Source organism: Nyctibius grandis, chromosome 1, assembly GCF_013368605.1.
Source record: "Nyctibius grandis isolate bNycGra1 chromosome 1, bNycGra1.pri, whole genome shotgun sequence".
In the NCBI taxonomy this organism is placed as follows: domain Eukaryota; kingdom Metazoa; phylum Chordata; class Aves; order Nyctibiiformes; family Nyctibiidae; genus Nyctibius; species Nyctibius grandis.
The window spans coordinates 104009595-104027845 of record NC_090658.1 but is presented as its reverse complement, the minus strand read 5'-3'; the positions used below and the strand labels follow the sequence as shown (position 1 = coordinate 104027845).

General features: G+C 43.5%; 1 protein-coding gene across 4 annotated transcripts in view; it reads left to right on the top strand.

Annotated features, from left to right (window-relative positions):
* Positions 1-18251, top strand: part of LOC137662948 (E3 SUMO-protein ligase ZNF451-like) — a 64269-nt gene that overhangs the window by 13048 nt on the left and 32970 nt on the right. For all 4 annotated transcript variants that reach the window (XM_068399745.1, XM_068399715.1, XM_068399726.1 and 1 more), the window contains exons 5-8: positions 8690-8801; positions 9423-9579; positions 10882-11008; positions 13076-13229. In XM_068399745.1, coding sequence (XP_068255846.1) covers positions 8690-8801; positions 9423-9579; positions 10882-11008; positions 13076-13229 — 550 coding nt within the window. The remainder of the gene's footprint in view (positions 1-8689; positions 8802-9422; positions 9580-10881; positions 11009-13075; positions 13230-18251) is intronic.

Sequence of the window (18251 nt, the reverse complement as noted above, 5' to 3'; positions counted from 1 at the left end):
ATCCCAGCCTTGGTTACCCATAAATCCTGCTCTCTGTTGTTGTGCCAAAAAGGCTGTATTGACCATTCATTGCACAGTTCTCTGCAAACATGTAAACAAACAGGATAACACAAGTAGGATAATGTCTATTATAAACATTCCCATAAGCAGACTCTATCTACAAAACATGCAGTTTGCTTCAGAACATACTGTTATTCTCTGTTATTCTAGCTGAAAGGAAAATTACTGACAGGAAAGCCGATTCTGTGTAAAGGTAACACAGAGCAGGCCTTTTAGAGCCTACTCTGAGGCCTACTCTTGCTAAACCGTTGCTAAACCATCCGGTATCAATTTCCCCCTTTGGAAGTAGTTAGATTTATTATCTCACTACTTCCATATACTCTTCTCAATGATTGTCTCAACACAACCCACGAAGATCCCTATGATAACTATAATCACAACTACATAAACTATTCCCTCTAACAATGTGGCTAACCATCCTTTTAGAGACAATCCACCTAATTCTTGCCGGATTTTGTTGAGCCAACTATTTCCTGCTGCATCCCTGATTGCCCTGCTGTCTTCTGCTACTCTCTGTCGGATCTCCGGATCTAGATTCCACCTCCACATATGGTTTAATACATTTGATCGGAAACCATCGTACTCCTGTGCCCGTAGAGACAGAAGCATAACCTCGACCCATTAGTAACAGTTCCCCTGGTCCTAACCACTCGTTAGTACCTGGTTCCCTGTACCACACTTTGCCTTTGTTTTGCACATAGCTTGCTCCCTGTCGAACTGCCTCCCAACGTATTACAATTGGGGGTCGCTCCTTATCTCCTGCTAAAGTTAAATGGTTAAGTACATAAACAGCTTTTGCAAGTCTCTCAGAAGGTTCAGTCACCTCTCCCCCTTTTTGTTTTTGCAGAAGCTGTTTCAATGTACTATGAGCACGTTCCACAATCGCCTGACCCGTAGGCGAATGAGGAATCCCAGTGACATGTGTAATACCCCATAGCTGACAAAATTGATGAAAAATCTGTGAACAATATGCTGGTCCATTATCAGTCTTAAGTTGTTGTGGAACCCCAAGACTTGCAAAGCAAGCAAGTAAATGTCGTTTGACATGACGACCTGTTTCCCCAGTTTGTGCTGTTGCCCATATTACATGTGAAAACGTATCAACAGATACATGAACATATTTGAGCCTTCCGAATTCTACAATGTGAGTAACATCCATTTGCCACAGTTGCAACGCACTCAGTCCTCGAGGATTTACCCCTATTCCAATTCCCATGCCAATTTTCTGACAACTAGGACAAGCACTAACTAATTCACGTGCTTGTGCCATGGTGAGCTGAAATTGTTTCGCTAGCATTTTCGCTGATTGATGAAGGAATTGATGGGATAGGCGTGCTTGTTCAAATAAATTTGGTGATATTTGCGTATAGGACACAAGTGTGTCTGCTTTATTATTGCCAATGCTCAAACCTTGATCAAATTGATGACTACGAATGTGAGTAACAAAATAAGGTACCTCTCTGAGGTTTATTGCCTGATGCAACTGTAGCAAAATGGTGTAAAGTTGCATATTCTTCACTGGTCGTATAAAAGCTCTTTCAATTTGATTTACAATGCCTGCTGCATAAAGAGAGTCTGTTACAATATTTACAGGTAAGTCCTTCCATTTTATAAAGACCTGGTATATTGCAAAAAGTTCAAGTGTCTGCAATGAGTCCTCAGTTTGTCCTGAGAATTTGCAATGTTTCCATTGTCCATCCTCTTGCCAGGTAATAACTGCTGAGTGTGATCGCTTCCCTGCATCAGTAAAAACAGTTAGTCCAGTCACAGGTATCTCGGATCTGATAGGTTTTTCTTCCCTATCCTGTTTGCAAATAAACTGTAGCTTTTTATCTTTTGGTAAATGTGTTAACAATTGTCCAGTAAAGTCCTGTAAGGCTATTTGAAAAATAGTTGACTGATTTGTTAACCACTGTAGATATTCCTTCTTGATAGGTAAATAGATAACATCTGAGTCTAGTCCAGTAATGTCTGTAATTCTTTTACGCACTTTGACAAGCAATTGTGCTATTGCTTCCACTCTGGTACAAATTGTTGTTTTAGGATGAAAAGGTGGAAAACCCCATTCAGTAATTTTGAGAGTTGGTTTTAACTGAACTATTAATGCTTTCAAATGCTTATTTTCCATTGATGTATTTGCAATAATTGCTGAAAGTGGCTCATTCTCAGTAATTCGAGCCACGTCCTGTGTAGCCACCTTGTGTCCAATTTTGTTTATAGCTGCTTGTTGGTCTGCAGTGAGTGTACGGCTCACAGTGACATCAGGGTTTTGTCCAAGCAATGGCATTAATGGTGCAATATCATCATTTGTAATGCCACAAGTATTACGAACCCACTGCAATTCTCCTAACAATTTCTGAGCATCAGCCAATGTGGATATATCAACTTTCAGGGTGATTTTTTGAGGTCGAATGGTTTGCTTAGTTACCTCCCAGCCTAAGTACCTCCAAGGCTCTGATCTTTGTATTTTTTCAGGGGCAATTTTCAGTCCTCGCTGTTCTAGCATTTTTTCTAACAATGGTAACACAAATTCCACCTTTAAATCCTGTCCAGCAATCAGAATATCATCCATATAATGATAAATCAAAAGATTAGGAAACTTTTGACGAAAAGGTTGTAAGGCCCATGCAACATATAATTGACATAATGTAGGAGAATTTTTCATACCCTGAGGTAAGACTATCCACTCATACCTCTTAGCAGGTTCCTGCTTGTTAATACTCGGAACTGTGAACGCAAATTTGGCACAATCTCTGTCATGTAAAAATATCGTGAAAAAACAATCTTTTAGATCAATTACTAAAATTTGCCAACCTTCTGGAATCATGGTAGGAGTGGGTAGTCCAGGTTGTAATGCTCCCATATCTTCCATAACATCGTTTATGGCCCGCAAATCATGAAGCAATCGCCATTTGCCTGATTTTTTCGGAATCGTGAAAATTGGAGTATTGTAAGGGCTTGTGGACGGTCTGATATGACCTGCTTCTAGCTGTTCTTGGACTAACAATTCAATCTGTTCCAGCCTGTCTGATCTAAGCGGCCACTGATCCACCCATACCGGTGTTTCTGTTTTCCATTTTAAAGGTAGGACAGGCCCTTTTTCAGTGACTGCTCCTAAAAAGGCGTTATCAGTCGTGCACCTAATTGTGTTAAGACATCTCGTCCCACAAGCGATACTGGCACTTTCATGACATAGGGTCTAACATTTACACAGGCTCCGTCTGCAAATTGCAGCTGTACCGGTTGTTGACTCATCATTGGCAAAGTACAGCCTCCAACTCCTGCTATCGTTACTGGAGCCACTTGCACAGGCCAAGCAGAGGGCCAGTGTTGCTGTGCAATGATCGTAACATCGGCTCCTGTATCGATTAGCATAGAGATCTGTCTTTCTTCCCCATTCTGATTCCGCAATGTTACTCTTTCACGCGGTTGGTTTCTAGTGATGTCAATAGCAAGATTAACCAATGCTTGTCCCATCGATCCAAAACAACCCTCCCCCCCTGTCTTTGTTTTCTGCGTTCGGAACACAGCCCTTAAAGGGAACTAACTGAGCAATCTTTTGGCCCTTCGGAATAAATGCAGGCGGGGATAGGGTGTATACCATAGCACATATTTGACCTGTATAATCTGCATCAATAACCCCTGGTAGTACAATTATTCCCTGCTTGGAAATAGATGATCGCCCAAGAAGTAACGCACTCAAACCATGTCCTAAAGGTCCTTTCATGTTAGTTTCAACTACAGTTACTTGTTTGTCTGTTAAGTATATGTCTAATTTTGTTTCCACATCCACTCCGGCACTTCCTCTTGTGGCTGCGGAGTGGCGGTCCAAGCACCCTGACTTGTTGTCTGCGCGCGCGGGTGCGGCGCGCTCCGCCGGGAGTTTCCCTGTAATCGTGTACACTCTGCCGTATAGTGATTTGATCTTCGGCAGTTAACACACCACTTCCTTGGTCCTTTTCTGCAATCTTTTTTAAAATGCCCTGTCTGTCCGCAGTTGAAACATTTCCTATCTTTGTCCTTTGCTCGCAGCAGAGGTTTCACTGCTGCTCCGACTGCAGCTGCCATAACTTGAGCCTGTTCCATTCCTAACATTCTTTCTACTGCTTCCAGCATAGCCGCCACCCCCCCACCTCTCGGTAAATGTGCCAATGCTTTTCTAGTTGTCTCATTAGCATTATCAAAAGCAAGAACATCCAGTAACTTGTCTCTAGTACTTTCATCTAAATCAGGCATGCTTCGCAAAGCTGCATACAGACTATCTATAAATTTACCATATGGTTCTCCTATCTGTTGAAAAACTCTGGTATACGCTTGTTGAACACCTTCACTAGGAACTGATATTAATGCTTGAAATGCACTGTCTTGAGCTGCCACTAATGCCTCAACATGAAACTGCGCTTGCCACTGTACAGTTGAAAAAGGACCCTCTCCTAACAGCATTTGTGCCGTGATGTTAAAGAGAGGATCATCCCGACCCCTAGGTGTATTAGCTATTCTATGACAAGCGCTATTCCAGGCATTAAGAAAATGTAGAACTTGAGAAGGAGACAGCAGCACGGACATTAGTTGTCGAATGTCATTTGCCGTGAAAAGGTTAGTTGCAAAAATATGTTTAAGCAAAGCCTGTGTATACTGAGAGCCCAAGCCATTTGTCTGTATAGACTGGCGTGTTTCTTTTATAATTTTCCAATCTAACGGTTGCCAAAGATTTTTTCCCTCAGGACCCGCACCCACAATCACAGGATATGCTTGCGGAATTATAACTCCTTCTAATAACGCATCTCGAATGATCCCTTTCCATTTCACTCCTCCCCCCCTCCCCTGTATACGCGGGCGGACGCTGACTCTCTCCCTCACCTCCCACATTACCAGATGGACGCAAACCTCCCCCCCCGCCCTGATCTAAAGGTGGAGTAGGGATTTGCAAAGGAGGTTGAGGTGGCCCTAATACTTGTCCCGAACACAGAGGGGGGTTTTGGGGAGACATAGTCACGTGTCCCGAGGCGTTGGCTGAACGATGCTGCTGCAATTCCGTCTTTAATTCTTCCAATTGTCTACCAAGCTCTGTCATGTCAATGTCGTGTCCATTTCGTGATGGTAACGGTCCTTTAAGTCCTTGTGACTCCGGTACTGCTGACTCCGTAACTGGAGACTTTAACGGTGGTCGTTTAGCGCCGGAATGTAAACTTTGTTCAACAGACTCAGGAAACGGGGAATCCGGTAAAGGTGGATACGAAACAGTTTTACCCTCCTTCTTGTTCTCCTGCTCAGCCTCATCCGTAGAGAGATCAATGAGAGGAGGAGGGGGTTTTGGCGAATTCTCCTGTTCAGCGTCTGAATCAATTAGTCCAAATCGAGTTTGTGTTTTAGGGCGCACTACCGGTTCTGATGGATCTGTATCTATTTTACTTGCTCCCCGCTCCTCAGCCTTTTTCGGAGCCGTCCGTACCGACGGCGATAAAGGAGCTGCCACCGGTACAGCCACCGGGGCCGTGGGAGGTGTTGGTCCCGCAAACAGTGAGGGGGTAGTAGACGTCTGTGGTCCTAAAGCCATAAAAGCTGAATGTGTGACTTCTCTCTCTGCTTTTATTCCTTTTAACGCTTCGCTAACCAGCCTCCATGTAGTAGACAATTTATAGGCTTCCTTATCACCACTTGACACCGCATTCCAGAGAGAGTCACCAATCTTCTCCCAAAAAGGCATTTCAAAGACATCACTAAAGGTTGTAAAATGTCCTTTATCTTTTGCCCAAAACAGTAACTGCTTTAACGCAGCTTCGTCATATTTAATTCCTCTCTCAGAGAGTATATGTTGGAGGAGTTTCACCACTGCCACTTCTGTCTTGGTCAGGGTAGACCCCATTCCTCCCCCAGCTGCCTGGGAAGCCCTACCCAGGTTTTCCTTTGCTGGCAAAACTCGGGCTTACCGCATCCGTTCCTGCTGGTGCGAAAATCCAGTGCCGGGGCAGCACTCTACAGCTGGCTTCCTCTCACCCTTTCCTTTCGTGCCGTTGTCCGCTGCTTTTCCACAGTCTCCGGCCGAAGGCCCCTGGTCCGGGGGAAAGTCCCTGTTCGGGCGCCACTTGTTGAGAGGGCACGGAGTAAATGCACGCAGACCAATATGATCGTTAAGCAGATCTCGTTTATTTACGTATCTGAGGGTACATTTATACTATTCTATTTTTGTACACACTCTGTGTACATGTCATTTCTATTATGATTGGTTAGTATGCTTTGTTCACACGCCTCTATATTAGTTCTGATTGGCTTATGCTAAAAAGTTATATCTTGCAGGTGCTGCATTCTTTCTTATTTTTCAGCTTCCCCATATCTTATTTTTCTCATAGCCAAGGTCCTCAACTTCCCCCATATCTTGTTGGTCTCATAGCTAAGGCCCTTGTTCTGTATTATGATTGGCTAGTTCATTACCACCCCCTGGACATGCCTGGACATAGCTCGTTCAGTACCTCGTTCCCACCATTGTCCCATGGGAACCCCACAGGGCTTGGATGGGTGGACTCTTCAATGGGTTAAAAACTGTCTGGATGGCCAAGCCCAGAGAGTGGTGGTGAAGGGGGCAAAGTCCAACTGGCGGCCGGACACTAGCGGTGTTCCCCAGGGCTCAGTTCTGGGGCCGGTGCTGTTCAATATCTTTATAGATGATCTAGACGTAGGGATTGAGTGCACCCTCAGCAAATTTGCAGATGACACCAAGCTGGGTGGCAGTGTCGATCTGCTGGAGGGTAGGAAGGCCCTGCAGAGGGATCTGGACAGGTTAGATAGATGGGCCGAGACCAACGGCATGAGGTTCAACAGGAACAAGTGCCGGGTCTTACACTTCAGCCACAACAACCCCATGCAGCGCTACAGGCTGGGGGAAGAGTGGTTAGAAAGCGGCCCGGAGGAAAGAGACGTGGGGGTGCTGATCGACAGCCAGCTAAACATGAGGCAGCAGTGTGCCCAGGTGGCCAAGAAGGCCAATGGCATCCTGGCCTCTATTAGGAAGAGTGTAGCCAGCCGGTCTAGGGAAGTGATCGTCCCTCTGTACTCGGCACTGGTGAGGCTGCATCTTGAGTACTGTGTTCAGTTCTGGGCCCCGCACTTCAAGAAAGATGTTGAGGTGTTGGAGCGAGTCCAGAGGAGGGCGACCAAGCTGGTGAAGGGTCTGGAGGGTCTGACCTATGAGGAATGGCTGAGGGAGCTGGGCTTGTTTAGCCTGGAGAAGAGGAGGCTCAGAGGTGACCCTTATTGCAGTCTACAACTACCTGAAGGGAGGTTGTAGTGAAGTGGGAGTCGGCCTCTTCTCCCGGGCAACTAGCGATAGGACAAGAGGACACAGCCTCAAGCTTCGCCAGGGGAGGTTCAGGTTGGACATTAGGAAGAATTTCTTTTCAGAAAGGGTCATTAGACATTGGAATGGGCTGCCCAGGGAGGTGGTGGAGTCACCATCTCTGGATGTGTTTAAGAAAAGACTGGACATGGCACTTAGTGGCATGGTCTAGTCGACAGGGTGGTGTCAGGGCAACGGTTGGACTCGATGATCCCTGAGGTCTCTTCCAACCTGGTTGATTCTGTGATTCTGTGCTTCTGTGAATTGTATTGTGCAGCCATTTGAAAAACATGGATTTTTTAATTTTTATTAGAAACTGGGAGGTGCAGTCAATAGGCTTAAGGGTAGGGCTGCTATCAGCGGGACTTGGGCAGGTTGAAGGAATGGGCTTATAAGAACATCATGAAATTCAACAGGGACAAATGTAAATCCAGTATTTGTGGAACATGATGACTTTCGAGCCTGATTTTCTGAACACTGTTAATGGCTTTTAAAGTCACATAATTGTACTATAGTTACAGCTTGTTGTAGTCTGCAGTAGACTATGCAGCTGTAATACAACAGAGTAAAACGCTGTTAGATACAGTCCAAGGTAGCTTTGAAGTCCAGAGGCCTACATCCCTCTCCTGTCTCCTCCACTTAGAATCTGGCAATCTGTTAATGTTTCCACATAGAGTTTTTCAACTGTAAAGAGTCAGAGATAGCTATGTAGCTTTTAAAGTAGTCTGAGAATGAAGGCTAAAAAATCCTTTTGTTAATGATGAATATTTTCATTCTGGGCGGCTCCTCACTCCTCATCAGGTAATGCAATCTGCAGAATTAAAATTACTCTTTAAAGTGAAACTGCCATATATTTTTTTTGCCTCAGCAGTAGAACAAATTGACTCCTTGGTTTCAATAACCATATTGTGTTGCCTTTTTCTACAAAAAAATTTCATTATTATTTGCTTCTTTTTATAATCTTAAGAATCTTCTTGGTTATGTACATGCTTCAGAAAGTTCAGTAGGTGCAGTAAAAGTAAATTGATCTAAGCTGTGGCTTTTCTTTTGGGCACAAAAATGAGTATTTTTGTTTTGTTTTGTTTTGCTGTTACGTTGCATCTTTATTGTGTTATATAGAAGTCAGTCAAGTTGTAAGATTTCCGCCCACCCTCTTAAGCTTTTGGGTTTTTTTTCCTTAGATTTTGAGAGACCCACATGTAAGTTTTGGTATACATACTTAATCTTGAATTACTTCCCCGCCCCGACCCCCACCCCCAATTTGATCGCCACCTTGCCTGTTGTTTTCCATTTCAGGAGAAAGTGGATTCCCAATGTGCTCACGGGTTGCAAGAACTAGAATTTATTCGGGAACACAGTGACACAGAAGCTGCAAGATTATGTGTGGACCAGTGGTTAAAAATGCCAGGTAAGAAGAGGAAACTAAGTTTCAGTGATACGTTTTCCAAGTCCTGCATTGCAGAATAGGACCTCTGCTAATTGAGCAGTACTGACATTGAGCTTGCAGGTGCCTCTTCTGCATAACTAGATCTTACAATATTAACTTTGCTAGAGTGTGGCATTTGAAAGTTCTTATACACTCATTTCCATAAAAGCTATTATTCTAAAGTTTTGCTGCTTAGAAAATTTAATATAGAAAGTCTAAAAACCACTAAGGCAGTGTTAACTACTTTTATAAGCAAAGTTTCTGGAAGGAAAAATATTACTGTTGAACTGTGGTTCAGGAAAATGTCTACATAAGTAAGTATAACTTCAGGAAGTTCAATCAATGTAAAATATTGCCCAGAGGACCTGGAGGAAAGCTGTCAAAGTGTTTGAAAAGTAATCCTACTGAGGATCAAAGAGAGAGATTCTTCAACTGGAAGAGCAGACTTACTGTAGTAGGACTGCATTACAGTGCATTGTTAGCATGCTTTTAAGAATCAATATAACTTGATTTTTTTTAAATGCTCTAGGGCTTCTGTGTTATTTTGTTATCTTAAGCCTCTATAATTCAGATTCTTGTTAAGTGCTTTGTTTTATAACACAGGTCTCAAACCAGACACCGTTAACAGTGGAAGAAGGGGTATTTATAAGAGGGCAGGTCAGACGCGAGCAATGGGACAGAGCAATCCCATGCCCTGTCCTGTGATGCATTGCAACAGAGAGTTTGACAATGGACATCTTCTCATAGGTCACCTTCAAAGGTAAGGACATAGTGCAAGAGCTCAGTGCAAGAAATCACAATGAAAGAATATGCTCGAACTTAGGACATCAGCGTCAAGTCTACAGAATTCCATTTGGAGAGCAGATTAGTATGTTATGGATTTTATATGGATGATGTGATGAACTTCCTGGTTGGTCTTTTTTTTGGGGGTGTTGTTTGGGGAATTTTTCCTTCGGAATTGATTTCTTCCTTTTGTTGAGTATTTTTTAATATCTGTTTTTCTGCGAAACAAGATTTCTGTTCTCCAGTTCTGTTATTTCTTCATTCAAACTTGAAAAAGAGCGAAAGGCTCATGTATACAACTTGATGGCAAGATAAGAATTGCCCCTAATGAACGGAAAGAGGAACAAGAGCCATAGGCCAGACATCTGTTCATAGCTGATTATTGTCAGTCAGCATTTACTGTGTCTGGGGTCGGTTCCAGCCTATACTGCCTTTTGACTAGTGAATGTGTCATGGGGAAGATGGTAAGGAGAGAAGCTGAGGGGAGCATTGTGGCTTAACCCCAGGAGGCATCTCAGCCCCACACAGCTGCTCACTCACTCACACCTGTGGGATGAGGAAGAGAAGTGAGAAAACTCTGGGCTGAGATAAAAAAAGTTTAATAAGGAAAGCAAAAGCTGTGCACTCAAGCAAAGCAAAGTAAGGAATTCCCATCGGTGGGCAGGGTTTTATCACACAGAACGGTTACTTGGGAAGACAAATGCCATCACTCTGAATATCCCCTCCTCCTCCTCCTTCACCCAGCTTTTATTGCTGAGCATGGTGTCATGTGCTATGGGGTATCCCTCTGGTCAGTTAGGGTCAGCTGTCCCAGCTCTGTCCCCTCCTAGCCTCTTGCCTACCGCCAGGCTACTCGCTGGTGGGGCAGTCTGAAAAACAGAGAAGGCCTTGACACTGTGAAAGCACTGCTCAGCAACAGCTAAAACATCCCAGTGCTATCAACACTGTTGTTCATAAATCCAAAACAAAGCACAGTACAAGCTGCTACGAAGAAAATTAACTCCATCTCAGCCAGAACTAGTGCAGGGAGGTAAAAAATAAATTTTTAAAATCCCTCTGTAGGAAATGGAGGCTTTATTCCTCTGCAAAGTGGTCATTATAACACGTAAGCTGCAGGGAGAATCCTCTGTACAGGATACTTCAACTGATACAGTTAATGATAAGTGAAGTGAGGAATTTTTTTTTGTCCAACAGGTTCAAAGACATAATTTTTCCCATTGAAAAAAACATTTTGACTATTCAGAGAAGAGTAGTTTGTTAATTATTTCTTCCTCTCCAGGTTTGATCATTCTCCTTGTGACCCAACAGTCACATTACATGGACCCCCAAATAATGCTGTTGCCTGTGTGATATGCTGCAAAAGATTTTCAACCTCTCAGCAGTACAGTGACCATCTTTTATCTAAGGCAAGATCATAAGGATAAGTAACTCGCCTGACTGAACGTAGTAGAGGGTTTTCAAGACGTATAATTACGCACTGATTTTTTTTTTCCTTTTAACCTTCTTTATCTCCCCTCCCTTCTTTTAGTCTTTCAAAATAGTTTTTCTTATTCTGCTGGGTTTCAAACACCTGGTATATACTGACAGTACTCCCATTAGATCTGACCATTAGGTTGTACTTTTGAGAGGACTGTAGCTCTGTCTTCAATGTCTTGTCCCTCTATTGGTGCTGTCAAAAGATATTCCCTTTTTCTGCATCTCCGAAACTATGAAAGATAAAGGCAAGAAGTTAGGCTGAAATAAGTGACAGTGAAGAGAAGCAGCAGAAAGGAGATGGGGAAAAAGAGGCAACAGAATGAGATAAGAAACATGGGTGATTCAGATGCAACTGTTTCTACTCTGTTTCCAGTCTCTGTTGATAGACGTATTTGCCGCTGCTCATTAGTTAACTTACAGAAGGGAAAAGGATAATCTAGCATTTGAGTTTTGATCTGAATATAAGTTAATCATATTTGCTTTTTTGGTTGTTGTTCCTCCCTACCTTCACTCTTTTAACTTCTTTTTTTTTTGGTAATGCTCTGTCTCTTTCCCTTTTGTTCGTAACTTACCACTGTAAAACCTCAGTTCACTGAGAGATGCTGAGGTGTTATCTTCAGGGTGCGTGGTTTTATTTAAAGAGTCTGGTGCTGAATTGGGTAATGGATAGCAGTTTCAAAGTTTAGTGTTTTAGTAACAAATATTGTTATGTACCTACCTAGTCTCCAGAAGCTGTGTTAAATTCAGGGGAAGTTTTAGATACTCTGAAAATCGGACTACTTTTAGCTAGTAGTAGTAACTCCTGATGCATAGTCATATCTGACAAGCTTCAAAGATTGCATCATAGTTTGTCCCTGCTCTATTTTTCCATTGCTTCCAAGTTGTGTGCCTGTGGTGTGCCCAGGGGTATTAGCAGGAGATACAGACAAGTTTGATGAAAGGGAGTGACTCTTGCAGCAGGCAAGAAGATGGGATTATTTTGATGTAGAAGGATGGGGAGATAGTCCTAAACAAAGCTGTGGAAGAAAGCATATTCTCGTGGGCGCTGGCCATCCCTGGGACTGACCCTCTTAATGGAGATCTGTTTTCCCTGAGTGGCCTCGCTTAATGTGCAGCCACTCAGCCAGCCCACTCCAATCTTCCTTGTTGCTATCAACTACCTTAATTTGGGCCAGGTGATCTACCCATTGATTCCATTTCATGATGTGGGTCTCATTCCTTCCATGGCCCTTTACCCAACCCACCTATCATGTTTATAGTCTTTCTCGATGGTTTAATTCCTAACTCATCAGCTTGTTGCTTATTTAAAACACTAATTTGGGCTCCCATATCAATTAAAACTCTAAACTTACTCGCTTTGGGCCCACAGGGATATGTGTATAAGGTTCCTTGTCAGCAGACAAAGCAGAAGCATGTCATGAAGATTCTTTGAGTGACCTAAGAAAGGAGTAAGCAAGAATGTCAGAAGCAAAATCAAAGGATTTTTGCCCTGAAGGCAGAGATCTGAAGTTAATGTAGAAGGCAAAGGGGGTAGAAGGAGTTGACTTTGATAAAAGTCACGGGCCTGCTCTGAGGAGCAGCGTTTTGAGAAGCTGGAGATCAGCAAGATGAGGGAAGAACTGACATGAGGAAAAACAGCTGCTTTAGTGACAGAAGGAGCTTTTTCTGAGAGCCTGGGTAAAGGGACTAGCTAAGAATTGATGGAGCCTGTAGTTCCTGAGGAAGGTGGTTGCTTCCAGTGGTGCAAGGGAATGGAAAAGTTGCCGGTGTAATAAGGGAGAGTAGCTGAGTTTGACAGTGGCAGTTTGGCCAGTCCCTTGTGTCTGATGAGCTGAAGTGCACAGGGGTAGGCTGTAGATAAACATAGATGTGGTAGCTGAAAACCTAAAAGTGAAAATATTACCACGGAAGGGAGAGAGGAATGGAAGGCCATGAGGAGAACTGGGACTGGTTTCTTGACTTAATATTTTTCCTAACTAGATAATTTTCTCCTCCAGCTAAATGAAAATGACGGACATAAAAAGGATCTCCCTCCACAGCATATTCCATGTTTTGCATGCCCGAACTGCTTCCTCCTTTTCACCAAAAGAGATGAATGCTTGCAGCATATGTCAAGAAAGAACCACTTCCTCCAGGTTTCTAAACTGAATGGTATGTTGCTACTAGGTGTACTGCTTTTTCATTCCTTCTGGTAATTGATCCTTATGATATGAAGCGACTTACATTTTTCTGCTGTGTGAAAAAGCTAAGGTTTTTAAGTTTGTTTTTAAGGAATTGTTATTTTTCTTTTAAGGTCTTAAATGTGATACAGTTCTGTAAGAGGAGATGCTTTGAAATTCGTATTTATGTAGAAACGATTCCTCCATTGCAGCTGCTGTAACGAGAAGCAGACTTTCCTTTATCTCCATGCTGTCAGGTCTCTCATATAAGCTTCTCATCCTCCGGTGACTCTGTGCAACTACTGTCCTAAATGAGTTTACATTTAGCATGTTGATGGGAACTTGGACCAAAACACATAAATTTCTTTTTTAATTCAAGTCAGACTGTCTGTAATGTTCCTTCCCCTTACTGTACTGTCTGAGTCTGCTGGGGCTATTTTTCTTGTTGGTGTCCTTGGCATTCCTGGTGGAAAAGACCTGAGAAAATTTCTTCTCCTTATAATTGCAAATTTAGCCTGCTTAGCTGGAACAGTGCTGCTGGTCTGATGCCTTGCGCTGGCTGCGTTGCTACTGAAGGCTAAAACACTGGTTATGTTGTGAGCTGGTAACGTCTTGAGCCATACTTACTAGATTCAACAGAAGATACCTGATAGTGGTCTTGAAAACGGGGTTAATGACCGTCATAGCTGTACTGACTTTTTAGCTTTGACAAGCAATGGGCGTTAAAGCATTTACTTTAACGCTAGGTAAATGGCTGAGACAGATGAGATGGAATTGACTTCTTATTCAAGAAGCTGCCATATTTTAGATAGCATAGCTTTCAGGATAAGCCTACATGGTCAAAAGGATTGGTATAGTTATTTCTCATCTTTATAACTATACCTTCTACTTCTGCCCCTCCCCAGGGCGGCTGCAGGAAGTGTACAGTAAAGACAGGCTTTGAAGGAATCTTCCTGCAGGTTGAGTCAGCACTGTGGTCTTCATGGAAGTGACGTATCAGCCGCACAGTTCTGAGTTCTTTTATGTATTGTAAATCTAATGTACTTTTAGTCTCAAATAGGTGATTAATTCTGAATGTGCTGACTGTAGTTGCCTTTAAAATCATGCCATAGGTTTTTGAAGAGAAGGAACATGCCTCCACAAAATCCAATGTGAATCAAAGTGAAGAGGTTTATTAAGCATAAGCTGTCCCTTTTATACATTTTGTACTTTCCCTGGCTGTAAGCATGTGCATTGCTATTCGTTAATATTACTAAACATACTCTTCTTTGATGTGTTGATTGGTCACTGCTCTGCCACTGGTCCTTCCTTAATTGGCTCCATCAGTTCTTGTTTCTTCTCCTCTGTGTTCGGCTCCCACCGACTACTCCCTCAATTCTTGTTTGCTCAGCTGCTGTTTTTCCTCATCTCTCGAAGGTCGGCTTGTTGACACTAGCTACATGAATCTTCTCACGCAGCTAGGCCTTCACTCCATACTCTCATACTTCTGGCTCATTACATGACCATTCTGCTCCAAAAACCCCTCTACAATTCCCCCTTTCTTTTCTTGAGCCAGAAAGGCCGTGTTTATTGTCCGCTGCAGGGCCCTTTGCAAGCAGGAGAATAAACACGGTAATACAAGGATGATAATACAAATCACAAACAATCCCATCAATAGCATTTTAATCAATCCGACCAGCCACCCTCCAATTCCCAAATTACCCAACCAGTCATCCAGGAACCCATGCTGTTCCCGTATTTTCTGCGTGGTATTCATGAGCTCTTTGATCTGCTTATGAATTGACCTGGAATGATCGTTCAGATCCATGCAACACATCCCATCAAACTCCTGACATCCGTGACCGTGCACTAATAATAAAAAATCTATAGCAGCTCTATTTTGTAAGGTAGCATGTCGGATACTATCTACATCATTGGCTAATGTTCCTAAAATTCTAGAAGTTTGATCAGCTCTTTTTGCAACCCAGCAAGCTAAATTTCGCAATTGTGTTAGTCCTTGTGCAGCAGCAACACCCGGTGCAAAAATAGAAGAAAGAACTACTTTGGTCCTAGACCATAGTTCTACCTCATCTTTACATTCTTTCCCTAAGGTAGTGACACTTCTTTTAATATTGTGTAGGTTAGTGTGGTTTAATATGACCTTTCGTGTGGGCATTAGTACGCTTAATTTACCTATGGTACACGGACCTCCCAGTTTTTTACTGGGTAGCCCTGGCCAAGCCCTATCTCCACAAATTAGGAATAAACCTTCTGGTAATTTTCTAGGCATGGCCAAATCCGGTGCTGGCTCTGTTTGACTGCGCCCTACGTTTGCACACCAGATAGATTCAATTTGCCACAATGGATTACTGGGTGTGACATTTTGTAATCTCTTTATGTCGTTCTGATAAATGTTTGATCCCTCTGTGTAATTGAAAAACACACAGGATTCTGCCTCTAAAGTTCCTAGGATGTCAAGTTCTTGGGGCTCTAAGGGACTGACAGGCAAGCTATCGTCCCATAAATCCCAATGTTTGCCACATTTCATTGCATTCTCACAGAGGCTCTGTTTCAGCACATTCAACCCTGCCACTGTCTCCTTACTTTCAGATCTGTTTAAGGGGACCCCCACTAGAAATGTATGAAAGGGTTGTTCAGGCTGAGCTAAGGAGGCACAAAACTGCGTCTGGTTCAAGCTCCGCATCAGAGTCACCCAAACGTTGTGACTCCCCTTCCATGGTGTAGGTGGAAGGACTATCGGTTGATGACCTTTTGTCAGGTCCAGGATCCAAAGCAGGCTTAACACAGAAAAAACAACCCCTTGCTTCATCATGACGGCGCCTTTTGCTCCCTTTTCTATACCTCCCACGCAAACCTTTTTTCACACTTCCAGCAGTCAGGGCACTGGATCTCTTGAGAGGTCAGTGTTCCGAGGCAGATCCTGAGTTGGCTCCTGTAGTTCAGGTTGTTTTTGTAGCCACGGCTTCACCCACTTAGCTGGTACCCATTTGGCTCCTGTATCTGTAACGACACATGCATACCCTCGACCCAACGTTATTAATTTCATTGGACCTTCCCACACACCAGTCACCCCATTTTTTACCATCACTTTGGCTTGTTCCTGTTCTTTCTGAAAAGCCTCCATACCTCCCTTTAACCCTGCACCATGTTTTACTGCTGGAGGTACAGAGTAGTCCTGTGGCAAGCGTAAAAAGTTTAGTACATCAAGCGCTTTACACAACCTGTCAGGAGGAGATAGCCCTGGCTCTCCCCCTTTTTGTTTTTGTAAAAGGTGTTTCAGAGTTTGATTCATGCGCTCCACAATAGCTTGTCCCGTTGGTGAATGTGGGACACCTGTTACATGTGTTATACCCCACAGCTGGAAAAAGTCCTGTGTGGCACGTGCCACATAGCCTGGGCCATTGTCCGTTTTAATTGTCTGTGGAATGCCCAGGGCTGCAATAGCAGAACGCATGTGTCGTTGAACGTGTTTGCTGGATTCGCCTGTTTGTGCTGTAGCCCAGGTAGCAAGGGAGAAACAGTCAACACTCACGTGGACATATTTCAGCCGTCCAAATTCGGGGATGTGTGTTACATCCATTTGCCATATCTCCAACGGTCCAGTACCGCGGGGGTTGACACCAGGTGCTAAACCACCCCCAAGATGTTGACAGTCTGGACAGGACTGGACTATCCCACGTGCATCTGCACTGCGTAGCCCAAACTGACGCCGCAGTACCTTAGCAGATTGATGGAAAAAGGCATGGGATCGTTGTGCTTGAGCAAAGCGATCAATTGAAGGCGCAGCCCAGGCAGGTGCGACAAGTTTGTCTGCCTGAGCATTGCCTTCAGCTAAGCCTTCCAGGAGTCCTGTGTGACTACGGATATGTGTGATGAAATATGGATGCAGTCGCTCTGTCAGCAAAAGCCATAATTCATGAAAAAGTTGGTATAGTTGTTCATTAGCTATCTCTTTGAGCAGAGCACGCTCCATCCTCTGGACAATCCCTACGACATATAAAGAGTCACATACCACATTAACAGGTGCTGTGTTCCATCGCCTGAAGACCTCCACCACAGCTCGCAATTCTGATTGTTGTGTAGACCCTTGAATGTCAGATAAAATTACATCATGCCACTTCCCATTGTCTAGCCATGTTAGTGCTGCTTTTTGAGCTTTGCCTCCAGCATCTGTAAAAACAGTGACACCACTGACCGGACGTTCTGACCTTTTTGGTAATTCTTCCCATTGACCCAATTGCAGCACAGAGAAGTATTTGTGAGGGGGTAGATGTACCTTCAACTCGCCCCTATAATCCAATAACGCAACTTGTAATGGTATGGAATTTTGTAATGCCCATTGTAGATACTCTGCAACCAGTGGAATAACCAAAAAAGCAGGTTCGACGCCTGCTATCTCTACAACCCTCTGCCTTCCTTTCATTACAAGTTGTGCTATGGCCTCTACTTTCGTAGTGATGGTACGTTTTGGTTGCATAGGCAAAAAGATCCATTCCAGCACATGTAGAGGATCCTTGTCAGTCACCCACTGCATAATTAATGCCAGGGGGTGGCGATCGTGATTGATAACCAATACTCCAATACTGTAATCTGGGTCCCAACGGTGAGTGTATGCCATAGCTATTTTGGTACTCAGGTGTTTCAATGCCTGCTCAGCTTCCTGTGTCAATGTGCGGGGGGCATCTGCACCGCCTCCTCCCTTTAGCAATTGCATCAAAGGTGCCAATTCAGCATTGGTGAGACCACACAGGGTTCGCACCCAATTGAGGTCTCCCAACAGTTTTTGTACATCATTTAAAGTACTGATATTCACATGAATTTCTAGTTTTTGGGGTCTAACAGTTGTTTTGGTAATTTCCCACCCAAGGTACTTCCAATTTTCCTCCTGTTGTACCTTTTCTGGGGCTCTTTGCAATCCACCTTTTGCTAGTTCAGTCTGCAGTGTATTAATCAATTGTTTTTTATCCAATTGTTTCCCTGCTATTAGAATGTCATCCATATAATGGTATATAAT